Source organism: Podarcis cretensis (genome assembly GCF_951804945.1).
Source record: "Podarcis cretensis genome assembly, chromosome: 10".
In the NCBI taxonomy this organism is placed as follows: Eukaryota; Metazoa; Chordata; class Lepidosauria; order Squamata; family Lacertidae; genus Podarcis; species Podarcis cretensis.
The window spans coordinates 42,325,144-42,341,419 of NC_137179.1; the positions used below are offsets into that span (position 1 = coordinate 42,325,144).

A 16,276-nucleotide genomic window follows, 5' to 3' on the forward strand; every position below is an offset into this window, starting at 1 on the left:
AGCAGTTCCATTTGTGGGCTGCATTTTGTGGAAGGTGGGCCTACCAATCCTAAATATCCAGCCTTATCCTACCTCTGATGCAGAAAGCAAAGCACAGAGCTGGCATCCATCTCCTTTCCTCTTATGTCCACAAGAATATGAGCATGTCTGACACCATCCCGGAACAGATGTGGGATGAATGGAGTTATTTATTTCTACAGTAGAACATTTACATCTAGCGAGGCACTTCCTCACAAACCTCCAGCCCCCACTTGTCTGCCATCTTAGTTCCATGTCAGTGGGTGGTTCTGTCTGTCACTGGGCCTATCCTGGCTCCATCTACTGCTGGTCTCTCTGCCTTCTGCCCTACCAGTCCCAATGGACACCAGCCACCACTGTTTACATCTCATGTTTCTTCCATTACGGAACCCAAGTCAGAGCACATGGGGCTTAGACCTAGGCACAAACTTGCTTCAGCAAGGTAGTGACTTATGAGCTTGCTTTTTTATCATTACCATGCCCAAGCAGAACGTTACAAATAACACTCCATAATAAGATGATTCTTTAGGTTTCCTTTTTTTAAAGTTAGGAATCTCATCTGACAAAAATGAAAATGCTAATGCAAAAATAGATATGCAAAACAGCATGTATCAGGAAATACAATGCCTTTTCGATTTTGCATGCATTATAGTCAATTAGCAATCTTGATGTGAAAAGCAACGGAGACATAGAGTAATTTTAGCTTGCTAACTGAAGTTATCAGTTTGAGAACGTTCCCTTTGCTCGTTGATGAGGGGTTAAATGAGCTGAATGAAATGGGTAATTTTTCGCTACTTTTTCTGCTTAGTGTAACAGCAGTTATTTGAAGCATGTTTTGCTTATGACAGCTGTAAAATCTAAATGATTATCCATAGCAAGGGAGCTTATTTCGAATATCACCAGGCCATGATCTTAAAGATTCACACTTTGCAGCAGTTTTCAAAATATAGATTCTGCAACCATCCAGGGAGAGCTCGGCCCCATCAGGCTGTTGGGTTTTTTGCAAGTGTATTCTGCAACATGCAATTGCCACAATAATAGTGCATTAGTGGTAGATTTGTATTGGACCTGCCACACATCACTTCAACTTATTGATTGTTCCGTGATGCTTTCCAAACATTATCATGTTTTGGCTGCCTGGAGGGACACTCTTGTGCTATACTGCAACAAAAGTGAGACATAAAATAAATCAGAACATTTGTGGTATAAAAAGTTACAGGATTTCAGCAGGAAGCTACGGGACTTGCGCTGATTGAAAATGAAGCAATACATCCACCCCAAACATTTTGCGGGTGCAAACAGTAGTGGAAAAAGATCAAGTATAACTGCCCCGATACCATCATCTGCACAAATCATAAAGTGTGCACAATAAAAAAGGATGACTCATACTCTGTCACTGCTGCCAGTCCATTGGGGAATGCCGGGCTTCTGAGTCAGATGTTGATTTTAGCCAGAACTGGGTAACAGGACTGCCTTTGTCTTTGATTTATAACTTGTGATTTGTATGGAGGAGGCAGATCACAAACCAGGGTTGAGGCAACGTGCATGGTTTGGCTCATAGCAGTGCAGGAGCAAAAGAACTGGAGGAGGAACAAAGCCTCATACATTCTTATGTGAAAACAAGTTTATTGTGTGATTGCTGTGAATCAATTTCTTTTTACTTGCTGTTCACCATCCTGAAGATTCCTGTGACATCCACAAACTTGGCTGCCTCATTGCTCACTCCTGGCTCCAGGTTATTTATTTATGAACAAATTAAATCACACCAGGCCAGGCAGAACATGGATCTGCTTACTTCAACCAATGTGAAATGTGACTGCTTACTCTTCCATAGTGCTTTCCGTTCTCCATACAAATACTAACCATAAGGGGATCTATCTTCTAATCCCATGGCTGTGAAGTTTGCTCAAGAGCTTTTGTGGAGAGAATTTGTCAATACCTTTTTGGAAGCCCAAGAATATAATGGGAAATGATCTACATGCTTGTTGCAGCTCTCAAATAACTGAAGGAAGTTGTTGAAGCAGGACTTCCTTTTACAGAAGCAATGCTAATCCCTGCTCAGCTCTGCTATATGTTTAATGAGTTTAACTTTAATAATCCTTTTCCCAATTACCTGGGACAGATGTTATACTAATGGATCTATAATTTCCTGGCTCCCCTCTGGATCCTTTTACAAATGATGTTATGTTTGCTACCTTCCAACCTGCTGGTAAAGAGTCTGATTATGCTGACAAATTGCATATTGTTTTACAAAACAACACAATTCTTAAAAAATCTAGTACAGGTTATGGTCATGTCACTGAGACCCAGGTGCTTGTTAATTTTTAATTTGTTAGCCCTTTGCTACCTTCATTAGAGTTTCATCTTCAAGTTTCCTGGCCTGCCACACATGTCAAATCTATGGAACCATCAATTCCTGTTAATATATATTTTTTTATTTCATTGGACTCGGGGCCATCTTTGGCATATATGATAGTAACAATATACCCCAAACAAACTTGCAGCTGTCATGAAGTAGTGATCCTGTGAGCAAGTATCACTGGGTGGGGCTCCTCAGGCAGCTGGTAACAATTAGTCCCCAAAGTGGGAGCATGTGATGGCGCTGGCTGGTTGCCAGCATTCCCCAGCCCCTGTAAATCTTCAAGTTAACCTGCCGGGGAAGGGAGAGAACATGCTATGTTTTATACTTGCTGTTTGATGTCCTGTAGCTGGGGCCAGAGAAGAAGCCAATAAAGCCTGGTAACCCATTTGGTGTCTGTGTGCGATTGGAGTGAGGACTCGGGAAAGCGACCCCCTCCTTGACAGTAGCTCTTGATCTTTTTGTGCAGCAGTGCCTACACATTGGTAAAAGGTAAAGGTACCCCTGACCATAAGGTCCAGTCGCAGATGACTCTGGGGTTGCGGCGCTCATCTCGCTCTATAGACTGAGGGAGTTAGTGTTTGTCCACAGACAGTTTTTCTGGGTCATGTGGCCAGCATGACTAAGCCGCTTCTGGCAAACCAGAGCAGTGCACGGAAACGCCGTTTACCTTCCTGCCGGAGCAGTACCTATTTATCTACTTGCACTTTTTGGCGTGCTTTCAAACTGCTAGGTTGGCAGGAGCTGAGACCGAACAATGGAAGCTCATCCTGTTGTGGGGATTTGAAGCACTGACCTTCCGATCGGCAAGCCCTAGGCTCAGTGGTTTAGACCACAGTGCTACCCGCTGCCTACCTATTACCCATTGTTTCTTGCTTGCTTCGTCTCTTTGCAGCAAGGACATAAACCTAAAACCAAACCAAACAAAAAAGCTGACCCAATAGAAAACACTACTTGTGGCTTCTCTCATTACCACAACACATTAAAGGTTGAGGAGATCTGGCCTTCAAGGAAACAGCTCTGAGCATGCTCATGATACAGAGCTGTACTTAAGGCTTTCAAGTACCAGTAATCTGGCATAGTGATAGCTGGATAGTCCTTATAACAACAGAAGGAGTGGAAGTTTCCTAGTAGGAGATGAAAAGCCAGCTGTCTAACAGTCAATAATTCTAATATTCAAATCACACTCACATGTTGTTGTTGTTTTTCTCCCCAGAGACAGTAGGTGGGAAAACTTTGCTATTCTTTTATATTAGTATCAGCTGAGTGGCATGGAGAGCTGATTGCCCAGAGAACAGAAGATTGCAAAAAATGCCTCCTCTGAGCTGATTTAGAAAAAATGCTTGATACTCTCATTGGGAAGGTTGCGCTCCAGTAGCCTTAGCGGAAGAACTCACCCAGTCTGCAACATCTGACTATTGTTTTATGGTCCAATTCAATTGAGGTTTAAATAAACACCTAAATTTCCCAAAACACATCAATGCACTATATGAATCAAGAGTAAACATGACCTTAAAATCAGTGGGCTGTATTCAACATAGTTCTAAAGTGGAATGTTCTTCCTTTTTCTTCCCCCTCGTGTACCCCTTAAATGTGGTCTGGGGTTCACCCAATCCTCCAGAGCAGATTTGGGGATGGAATAGGTTGCATGTGGGAGAAATATGGAAAATTCCCTTGTTCTAGTGTTAACCCTTGTACTAGTGAAAACTATTAACTGAATGCCACCCATGATAATTCAACAAATTTCATACATTTAAATATGATTTTCATATTTATTTTCTTTTTTAAAATCAAAATTATCTATATGGGCTTAATAAAAACATTGACTGTTTAGAGGTAATTTTGATTTTTTGATAACCAAATAAATGTGGAAATCATATTTGAATGTGCAAGATCCATGTAATTATAATCATTTCAATCTACACTCTGTAGGCATCAACCCTAAGCCCTTGCCCCCCAGATCTTGTGTCTGGTGTTGGAACATAGCTTGCAGCACTCCAGCCATGCTACTGGTTTCCATAATTATTTAGGGAAAACCATGTACTTTAAATGTATGCAGTGATTTAATTGGCATGTTAGGATTGTAGCCAACTAAGAATCTAACTCAGAGTTACTGAAATTAATGGGGCTAAGTTAATAATGTCCATTAATTTCAATGAGTCGACTCTGAGTAGCGCTAAAGTTGGAAACAACCCTTAGTTCCCTTTTTCATTATTCCCAAACATTTTAACATAATATCATTGCATTTAAACTCAATATCTTAGGCTGGTTTTGTTTGCAAAATGGAGTTAAAAGTAAAATTGGAGATGTGGGAAATCAAATCTACCATTAAAATCAACAAATTGTTGTGTCTGCAGACCTTTGGTATGCAGCTGAATGAATGAATTGACCTTGATATGTAATATGGCAATTTGTTTAGTTCCAAAAACAGGAACTAAATAGGAACACAAATGTAATATTTAGGATGTTGATATATATGCCTACAGCTGTTTTTTTAAAAAAGCAAGTTACCATTTTTACTTTTTCATATCAGACATAATCTTCTTTTTGCTTCTGTGTTAAAGCAAAGCCTTCTGTTGTTTGTGCTACTAAATGTCATGGATTAAAATACTTAAAATGTTTTGCCTGTGTATCCCTAAAAACCAGGAATGTAGCATAGAAATGCTTTCATGATCAGATAACTACCTTCAAAAGGATGAGAGCTGAAACTGCTGGGAATACGCTCTGCTAACATGATTGTCTAATGACCCAATTTCAGCCACTTTGTGACAGGGAATTATTAATGGTCTGGGATAATTTCCCCCTCAAAGCTCCCCCCCCATTTTATTTTGAATTCTCCTCCAGTCTATGGTTTGGCTAACTTGCATAACAGCTAGCGCTATACTCATGTTTATTTATTTATCTGTTACAATTTTTTATAGGCCTCTCTACCTCCCAACTACGACTTCCTACCATTTCACTATAATTCCTAAGGGCAGTTACAGCATGTTGTAATGACTGAGCTGTTAAGGACTGAGATTGAAGAGCTTTGTAAGATGATTGCATTGCATCACTTATTGCTGATGCCATTCATAGCAGGGTCAACTATTTTAAACACATCCTGGAAAATGTGGAGCCATCTAGGCCATGTGGGCATGCAGTTGGGATAGCAGCTTGGAAGGGAGTCATGCTTGCACGCCATTTACCAGGACCTGCCCTGCTTTTGTCATCCAACACGCTACACTGATAATGGAGGTTCACATAATTGTGTATACACTCTGTGGGGCAGAGTAAGAAGAATGTGCCTGAGAAAAAGAGTGGAATCGCGGTTTCCATTAGGAAAACAGATGGTGTGTGGAATGTCAGGAAAATATACTCTGGTCAAAGTCCTACTGCATGTGTATCAACAGCTTGAACGTTTAGTCCAGTAAGATACTTGGCAGTATGCCAGCTGTTTGCTGGGCAATAAAGTGGGGATAGGGATGAAGTATAACCTTTATTCTCCTCAAAACAGAAGATCAACACTATCACCAAATATCTAGCTGGACTTGTGAATGCATGCAAGGTGATGGACTAGACTGGACTTGCCTGAGTTTGCACATGCAGTTTTTCCTCCAGCTTGGAATGTTGTTTAGTCGTTTAGTCATGTCCGACTCTTCATGAACCCATGGACCAGAGCATGCCAGGCACTCCTGTCTTCCACTGCCTCCTGCAGTTTGGTCAAACTCATGCTGGTAGCTTCGAGAACACTGTCCAACCATCTTGTCCTCTGTCGTCCCCTTCTCCTTGTGCCCTCAATCTTTGCCAACATGCTTCCATGCACTTAGTATGCACCTGTTTTGGTCATGGTGCAGATGTGTGTTCCAATTGCACACATGGGATATTCTCCAACATTTAGACAGCCACTTGCAGCTGCATTGCAACTGTGTGTATGCACACCTCAGGCCTCAAGGATGCAGTGGAGCTGCTGGCCTGAGGGGATGACATCTGAAATGGATGAATCAGAGTTGACAGATTCCTGTCTGTTTAGTGACTAAGCCGAGGAAGAAAACCGAAGACACTCAAGGCATCAACAGGAAATAAAACATTTTTATTGAATATCTGTGTAGTATGTATGTTTTATTTTAACAACACCTGGAAAAACTCTACCGTGGGATTCACTACACGAAAGTGAAACAAAATATAAACCACCTCATCAAAACTTAATGTAAAATACAGCTAAACTTGTCAGCTCGCAGGCTACGAGCCATATGGCAGGATAGAACACCCCAAACGCTTCTACAAGATACAGAGAAAAATCCACACATAGAAACACTCAAGCAGGCAGTAAATATACACAAAGGCAACTAGGATCTTTCTACAGCATCAGATTCTAATACTTTTACACAGCTTTGTCAGAAAGGTACATGTGGCTTCTTTTGAGGATGAAAATGTCATCTTGGTCAAATAGCAGGTCTGCTCTCTGCTGAGAACTATAGTACATTAGCAACCAATTCTGTGGTGACATTCAGTCTGGCAGTGCTGGAAGAAAATGCATTAAGAATACCTTAACACAATGAATCAGTTCTGGCAGCTTGAGCCTGTAAATTTCAAGATGCGCTTTTTTATTTTTTTGTCCCTGCTACAATGAACAACTAAAGGAAGTTACAGTGGAGCTGAAACTCTTTCCTCATAGGCTGCAAAGCCTGTTGAGCTCTTCTCTTTGGTGGGATTTGGTCCTTTTAAAAATGTAAGGTTATAAAAGTATTCCTGTAAGATTTTCCCCCTATATATACATCTTAGCTTATCTGACTCAACTATGTCTTTTTTTCTGTTTCTTATAGAAAATAGAAAGACCTCCAGAGTGATAGATGTTTTCACTCACATCTGTTGGGAAGCTATGCAGAAAGCAGAACACATTGCCACAAATTCAATTTGTGGCTTGGGAGTTAAAAAAAAAACCCTCTCCACTTCTTATTGGGTGAGGTGTAGACCCACAGCTCTGAGAAACGGGTTGTCATTCAAAAATCTGTTGCTGTTTTTTTTCTTTTTTTAAAAAAAATATTATTATTTAACTGGATTATCCACTTATTTCTAGGGAAATCCCACTTATTCCACAAAAGGGTGCTATTTTTTTTCCTTTTTCCTTTTTTTTTTTTTTGCTACCTCCTTGTGTTTTTGGTGCTGGGTGGTAACTAAAAATAGAAAAAGTACTTCAACACATTATATTCACAGTCTCTTAAATAAGTATGCAAGTAAGAAAGTAACTAAATGGAAGGTGTCTCCATTGAAGAGACCTGAGCTAAAAAAATAGTAATGCCCACGACATGATGAGATGGGATTATCTGAGATGACAACTGTCTTTATCTGTAGGACAACTGTCTTACCATCAAACGGAGGGGAGGGGGGGAGATGCGGAATATTGCACAGTGTCGACAAAATGCTGTGTGGTCCATCTGCTCTGTTTTGATGCCCTTGTCCTATGCATAGCTCTTCAGTTCTGGATTGGTCCATAGGTAGGAGAACTGCTTGTGCTATACACTCCTTCGGCAGTGCAGTAGAAGGGAATGGCAGTATTTTTACAATATCACTACGGAATAAATTGATTGCTATCCACTGAGAAAAACTACAGTTTCTAAGCACACACGGCAGTCACAGTGATACACAGAGCTGTCTTTTAAGACGCTTAAATGGAATGACTAATAGCTTCATAATAGTGCCATTTACTACATAGTAACATTGAAAACATTTAAAAACTCCTCCTGAAACGAGCAACTAGTGTACATAAGAGGTTGCTTCAGTTTGCTAGAACTTGTTCTTTGTTTTGTTTCACTTTTTTTTAAAGGACAAATTAAAACTTATTAAGTATAAATAGTATATAAAAGGTCACTAGCTGTTAATCTTTTGGCTTGCTTTGAAGTGCATTCAGAAATATGGCTAATTTTTTTTTTTGTCCTCTTTTGATGGGATTTTACAATACTGTCTCGTCACCATGAAACTACTTTTGTATAATAAACACACACGGCGGTGATTTTTTTTTGTTTTGTTTTAAAAAATATTCTGCATTCCTTCTCATCTGGCTTAGTATAATAAAATATTTTGTTACAAAGTCTAATGTGCAAACTCATTAGGATTAGAGAATGTGAGATCACAAATGGGATTCACAGTATGGAAATTTTGTATAAAGGTGATAAACGGAGAGCGACTGGGTTTTAGGTATGTGTTTTGCCATGGTCAGTTATAGGGGTTTGTTACTATTGCATCCTTCCCCTCTGTGATTTACCCCCCCCCCAATTTATATGTTCCTATATGTTATAATTAATGCTCCCACCCTCAAAGGAATTGTACCTTCAATTTCTAAGTGTAAAGCCATGATTTCAGTTTGTTTTTATATATATATATACACAGGAAAAAATGATATATCAGCTTCTGGCTACGCTTCCTTGAGGTCAGCTTTGGAGCTGCTCAGATCATGCTAAGTTGCCCACGAGAAAAGACCACCAATGGGAATTAACCCCTCCAAGGAGTGTCATGTGAGCATACGTCGATATTTGAACGATTCAGTTGAAAGCTCAGATTTAAGTTGTCCTTTAAGATGTCAGTGTAACACTACTAGTGCCTTAACAAGTTGGAATTTTTGCTGGAATGCAGACGATACGATAGTTACCCTATAATATATTATCAGCTCTCCTATATCTCAGTCAATTTACATAATTTAAAATAGAACATCTTATTAAAAACATCTAGATATACACAGATTAGGAAACGCTTACAACATACAAATAAACGGACTAGAAATAAATTATTATTATTTTTTTAGCATACTGGTATGTACAACTGTGATACAATAAATAATTTCCGTCATGCTCTATCTACACATATTGCTTAAAAGAAGAGTCGATCGGAGGGCAGTGGCGAGATGGGAGGGCTGTGTAGGGCTTTCTACATTTAAAGTTGTGCAAATTAAAAACAAGATTTGAAGTACCACTGATCTGTGTTAGGGATGCATGGCTGGAAAGAAAAGGACCCATATTACTGAGGTATTTACAGATACTGGCTAAAGAGCACTATATGGGCAAATGCAGAAAGGCTTCTTTTCTCGTTTCCCTTTTGTCTTCCTACTTCTTGACTGCAAGCATGGCGTCTACCTCCTCCTCCGGCTGTAAGGTGTGCCACTGTGCAATGGGTCGCCTCGGGTTGGCCAACATGTCTGACCAATGCCGCAGCTCCGCCCCGGTGCTGTTGTAGCCCACAAAGACTTTGCCAATGGCATCGTTCTTGCCAATCTTGTCATAGTCCAAAACAGTCACAACAACTTGCACTTTCTAAAACAGGATGAGAAAGAGAAAGGTCAGGAATGAGGAAGGCAAACTGGACTGGAAAAAAAAGGGTAGACCCTGTCACAAGAAAGCTCGATAGAAAAGATGGGTGGCAGAAGATGGAGAGTTACGTGCCTTATTTACATTAACAACCAAACTTTTTAAAAGCCTAGGGCCAATTGATGTGACTGCTCTTTTATTCATAAGGCGCTTCAATTAATTATTGCTATTGTTACTGTTATTGTTAAATGCTGTGGTGAACTTCCTGCCCTCTAGATCCTGATTTGATTGCAAGTGTTTGGTCGCTTTGGTCACTTGGTAAGGGTAAACACAATTTTAAATTCTGCTCTGTGCCCTCATATTTCACATTTAATAATTATGCCAAATTCATTTTCATGAAGTCTACCAATGACAGCACTTCCCATGGCCCTGACTGTGCTACAAATGAGTGTGTTTGGTTCCCTGTGCAGAATCCATCTCTTCCAAGAGACTCCTAAGCATCAACAAATCTGTTTCCCCATCACTATGTATTCTGTTCTGAATTCACTGATGCTGAATATTATAAAATGCCCACTACCTATTTTTTTTGCTGAAGAATTGACACTTCCTAAGTACTGTATATTTTATCATTCCCCTCTTGAAGCAGTCACACTCATTTCATGCCACACAGGATTCATGCCTAGGTGCTAATGAAGGCATGCACACTTGATAATTAGCAAGGTTCCTGTTAAATATGTATGAGGGCTGAGGGATGGAGTTTCAAGGCGAGGAAGAAACTGATGTCTGACATTACCTGGATTTGCTCAAATGGTACTTCAAAGCTGAAAGACTCATTGTAATAGGGATTCAGAGTGTTCTTTTTAATTGTTGTCTTCTTCTTCTTCAGCCGCTTTCCATTCTGCATCAGATGAATTTTCACATAGGGATCTGAGCAATGACAAGAAAAACAAGGCGGTTAGGAAATGGTGCCCTGGTTAATATAGTGTGTCCTCTAATGAGGATAATCCTTGAGTCAAAAGAGGAAGGAGGGGAAAAAGAGGCAGGAGACTCACAGAATGTTTCTCAAGCAAATCCATATTTATAGAAAATAAAAAATCAGGCAAAATTGTCAAGTAAATGTTCTAATAATGCAACTTTGCCAAAAGATCAGCATCCTGCAAAGTCAGGATTGTGCAAACAGTCAGAGAAGCTCCTTGTGTTAATTTGCCTCTGCATGGAAATATTTGCCTGTAGGTAGGCTGCTGAGGTGTCACTGCTTGACAGGAACACTACAAGGGCAAATTTTCTTTCCTAGATATATGGATAACTGACCTTCCCCTATTAGTGACTGCTGCCCTACAAACTTGCAAGGCTCCAGAAAAGAGCAAGCTCAGAAGCAGTGAGGGTTACTCTTCTCTCACCTGTTCCTATTAGAGATGAACTCAAAGAAGTCCACTGTAAAAGTCAGACAACACATTCAGATGAACACATTGCCCCCCCCATCTTTATTCACTTGTACCACAGGAAAACAAAGTAGTTAAATATAATTGCATCGTTCACTGCAAGAGGTGGTGATGGTTTCTGGTTTAAATGGCTTTCCAAAAACAAAAGAGACATTCACATGGACAAACATTAACCATGAAACTTATAATGGCTACAAATGGCACTTCCCTGCTCCTGGGTGGTGGTAGTCTCATTGCCCAATGCAAGCTGCAAGGGGCTGACAAACTCCCATCATTTACAATTACATATGTTGAGCTGTGGTTAGACAGACAAAGTGTTGGGCTAAAGGCACCTTCATCTGATTCAGCAAGTCAATTCCACTTTTACTTCATTCTGATTATAGAGGGGTTTGGATGCCTCTCCTTTCATGCCTTAAAATAATGTTTGTGGGGAGCGCACCACTGAATGGGCTAGCCCTGCTTCCTGATTGGACCCTGATTGGACCATGGTCTCCCCCCGCATGGTAGAGATCTATGAGTGTACATTAGGCCTATTGAAATTAATAGATTTGGCTACATTTCCTGGAGGGATTTCTGTTCGTGTCTAGCCTTGCTAATTCTGTACTTTTTGTATATAACTGAATACAAAACTTAATAAGTCAGCTCTGAGTAAGAAATAGTTGAATACTGGTGTGGGGAGGAAATGAAATTGACGCAAGGTGCAGCAAGAAGAGAGGAGGAATCTCAGATTCTCCAACGCCCCTGGCCCCCTCAGCTTCTAAAATGGACCCTGGATTCCTCTGAACACTCCTTTATGCCTTATTGCAGCCAAGAGTCTTCTATGGCTCTAGGCAGGTGGGCAACGATGTAGCTGTCCATGGCCTTCTCTGGTTCATGCCCTTTAGAGGGCTCTGGGTCGACAGTGTACTGTTCCTCCAACAAATGTGGGCTGGCACTACCAGTTCACTATCAGTGTGCAGTTGACTCCAACCCCATCATACAATCATTTTTAGTGACTTCTTCCTGAACATCCAGTTTTGCTCTGAATTGGAAGAGTGTTTGTGTTATTGTGTAGATGTACCTTGAAATATTAAGCCACAGAGTGAGCATTAAGCCACAATCCACAGGACTTTGCTCTATAGACCTGATGGCTGCCCAGCACTCTTGGTTTGTGTTGCATTTCCTTAAAAGAAATGACATACAACCGGATGCCTTCATCTACCCCAGCCGCAACAAAAGATGTCCCTCCCGTATTGGTCTCTACAGCCATGGCAGGCGTTGGAACCTTCCAACAGTTTGACTCAAGCCCCAAAGGTGCACTCCTCCATTGGTCTCCTGAGACAGACAGATGCTAACTACAACTACAGAACAGAACAATTTTATAAGGGAAAGGAAACAGGAGAAGAGAAGTCAGCTAAATGCTTTCTAGTCTCAGCTGCTTATATATCTGAGAATAAATGAATCAGGCTAGTATTAGAAGGTAGACTGTGAAGATGTAAAACCTTGCTTGGTCTTTTCTCAACATAGATTGCCCCACCCACACTATGACCTGAGCACCACAGCCTTGAATGACTGGTTTAAAAATGTACGACACGTTTAAATGTGTTTGGCTTAAACCTGTGAAGACAAAAAACTACACTGTTCCATTTCTCTAAAGCTCCACTGTCAGTATATCATGAGTAGTTTTAGTTTTAATTTATTAAAGCCCGTGACATTCAAGAGGTAGAGGTAGAGAAGAGTTGGAGGAGGAGGAGGAAACAACTCTTGGAGTGTTGTGGGTATCAAGCAGTTAACACTCCATGTTAAGTGGAAATGCTAACTCAGTATCATGCGATGAGTCAGCTTCATGAGACATGGAGCGTTGGTGAATTGGTCTATAGCCAACTAGTATAAATAAGTATGGTTGACTTCCCTACACTGGCTTCTCCCCTGTATGTAATCCCACCTCTGTATGCTGATTCTTGGATGTAAGAAGACTGCTTTAGGATGATGCAAGACTACAACTGCAATAAAGCCCTGCTGAGAGGACAGTGTGTAGTCAGGCGGGTGGGGTGGAGGTGGGGGTTGGCACTGTCCTTCTATGGAAAGGGCTAAGTTGATTTTTCAGTTTCCCTGATTAATATTCACTGCACGGAAATTCAAAAGCTGAAAAATGTACAATTTATATTGTGCATTACTGATTTTACAAGAACGTCTCAAGGGAGGCTAATAAAGAAGCTTTTAAAAGCAGCAGGGTACTCAAGCTGACATGCTTTGTTTTGTCAAAGTTTAGAGGCAAAGATATCAGCCATTATTTAGAGGCAAACAAAAGATTCGAGTCTCATATGAAATGAAAGTTGAGGTAATGTCAAATTGCCAGTAAATACAGTGATTTTGATCTTAGAAACACTGTTGCACGTCTTCTAAAGACAGCTCCAATACCCACAGCAAGAGTCTTGAGAAGGAATATTTAATCTCGTAGATAATAAAGAAAAAAGTGTACATATGACATTCAAGAGACAAACCAGGTTTATCCTAGACAATACGCCATGGTTAAATGAGTCACCTGTATCAGCAGCATCAAATATACAGGGACAAGATAGAATCTGTGGAGTGCAGCACAATGAAAATGAAATATTCCTTTAACAAAAGCTGGAACTATGGAGCCCCTGACAGTGGTTTTTAAGGTGAAACCTAAGTTGTAGGTGATCAGTACTTAATGAAGCCTTTCCAGAAATAGCAAAATTTAGAATTCATGAATTTTCACTTGGATTGAATGCCTAGAATGGAAAAAGTTGGCTAGGGTGGACAAGATTACTACATCTGAATATTTCCTGAACACAAATATAAAGATAACAGCCTTTAATAAATGCCTGCAAATCCCATGAACTGAGGTATCTATAGTCAAGGTATATAGCGCTTCCAGGCTGTCACATTTAGGGGTGAAATTCAATTACATCCTGGCAAACTGAGTCTGCTCATATTAAAGCTGATTTGGAATTATATTATCATTATTTTATTTCTTATTTATTACATTTATATCCCGCCTTTCCTCCAATGAGCTCAAGGTAGCAGACATAGTTCTCCTTTATCCTTTATCCTCACAACAACCCTGTGAGGTAGGTTAGGCTAAGAGACAGTGACTGGCCCAAGGTCATCCTTGATGGCTGAATGTCATAGTCCAGAAGTATCCCAAAAGATTGGGGGTTTTTTTGCCCTAAGCAAGGCAATAGGGAAATGCATTGGTAAGTGTGGGATAATGCTTGATGTAGCATTGTCTAATCTCCACACCAACAAAACAGGAGAAATGCTCATTAAAGAGGTTGCCTGGGCATGGCCATAGTCAGCTCTAGATCATTATTTTGTGAGCTGGAAGTGGGCGGGTTGGACTTCACCTATTAATGAACCTTCCACATCAACGTTAACTTGTTTGCTTTGGGCAATGCAGCTCAGGACTGCCTCTTAGCACTGCCTTGTTCTAATGCCTGATTAGTAGTTGCAGCACAATCCTAGGCATACTTATTAGTGACAGCACAAAAGTTCTTATGCATCCCATTTCATAATACAAATCTGAAATGGTCATAAAGTTATATTCTGAAAACACAACCCTTTCTTCCCGGAATCTTCTCTGGGTCAGAGAAGTTCATTGATAAACATAATGGGGGCAGGAATCAGTTCCCATTCTGAGGGCCTCAAATTTCAACAAAGGGGTCACTGAATCAGGGCATATATTTTGAGAAAAACAAGAGGCAAGGAAGAGGCAGCCAGCTGGCTGCGCCAAAATTAAATGGCCCACGGCCACACCCACTCTAGCCACAGATTGGCTAGGGCTGTCCACAGCACAGATGATGTGGCCGGCTGTGACACGGAGGGGGGGAAAGCAGCGTACCTCCCCCTACGCCAGAAAACTGTTGAGGCTCGGCTGACTGGCTGCAATGCTGTACACCAGATAAAAGGTGAACAGACTTTTCCCTCAGTCATGCCAGTAGAGGAAAATGGCACAGAGTTGTCTACCATTGCTCCTCAAAGGACTATACAGGCAGCCAGGGCTTTCTGGGTAACAGACAGTTGGCAAATGATCGTGTCCACTGTACAGCAAAGCCATTATGTGTTGTGTTAGGACATTTCCACACACTGTTTGATACCAACAGCATCTGTCATGCTTTTCCTTTTCTGCAGGAAGCCAGACATTGGACAGAGATGTGGTTGTGGAATTGCTGGCATCATGGCTCCCCACAGGGCGAAATGTTGTAGGAAGCCCTTTCATGTTTACTTGCTTTCAGATCTGTCTGAGAGTGTGTTTTCCTTCTTCATTTCTTTCTCCCATGGATTTCAAAACAGACTTACTTCAGGGCTAGCAAACCTCTCTCCTGTGAGAGGATGACTCAGTGTGCTGTTCATGGCTTTCAAGCCATGGATAATTTGCCTTTAACGTTTTCTCCTGTGTGTTTTCATGTGTGGGAAGGGATAATTAAGGCCTCGGAAATAACCTCTAATGAGTTTATAGAGATCACATGCGTGGGTTGTCTGAATCAATATATGTTTGCACAAGGAAACCCTCAGAATGGGAAGGAAAACTGGGGGCAGAGGGGGACTGAACTCTCTGGGGAAGCACAGCAGCAATTGAAGGCAACTTTTCAGAGAAACTGTGCAGGAGCCAGAGTGCTTCCAGATTGCATAAGTGTTATTGTCTGCTTGTATTAAATCACAGCATTGTATGCTTTGCTTTCTGTGACAAAATGAACATGCGGATGGCAAAGTGTTGCACCTGTAATGGCTGATGGTATCTTAGGGATAAATACATACCCTCCAATATTTCTCCAGTGAAAATAGGGACGTCCCATTCCATAATGGTAATTTTACTATTTATACCCCACACACCTTACTGGGTTGCCCCAACCACTCTGGGCAGCTTCCAACACATATAAAAACATAATAAAACAATAAACATTTTTTAAAAACCCTTCCTTATACAGGATTGCCTTCAGGTGGTTCAGGGGTCGGATAACTCCATACCCTCCAACATTTCTCCAATGAAAATAGGGACATTCCAGGATCAAATCATAGCCTGGGTCAAAACCTTCTCTAAATCAGGGACATTCCTGGAAAATAGGGACACGTGGAGGGTCTGTAAATATATACTAGCATTCTATCTAGAAATGTATTTATTGGCCTAATCTCTCTCTCTCTCTCTCTCTCTCTCTCTCTCTCTCTCTCTCTCT

The 16,276-nt window shown here is 40.9% G+C and overlaps 1 protein-coding gene across 4 annotated transcripts in view; it reads right to left on the reverse strand.

The window, feature by feature from the left end:
* Positions 1-6,425: 6,425 nt before the first annotated feature.
* Positions 6,426-16,276, reverse strand: part of SYT1 (synaptotagmin 1) — a 354,682-nt gene continuing 344,831 nt past the window's right edge. For all 4 annotated transcript variants that reach the window (XM_079991846.1, XM_079991843.1, XM_079991845.1 and 1 more), the window contains exons 9-10: positions 10,448-10,581; positions 6,426-9,660 (exon numbers count right to left, since the gene is read on the reverse strand). In XM_079991846.1, coding sequence (XP_079847972.1) covers positions 9,454-9,660; positions 10,448-10,581 — 341 coding nt within the window. In that variant the 3' untranslated portion in view covers positions 6,426-9,453. The remainder of the gene's footprint in view (positions 9,661-10,447; positions 10,582-16,276) is intronic.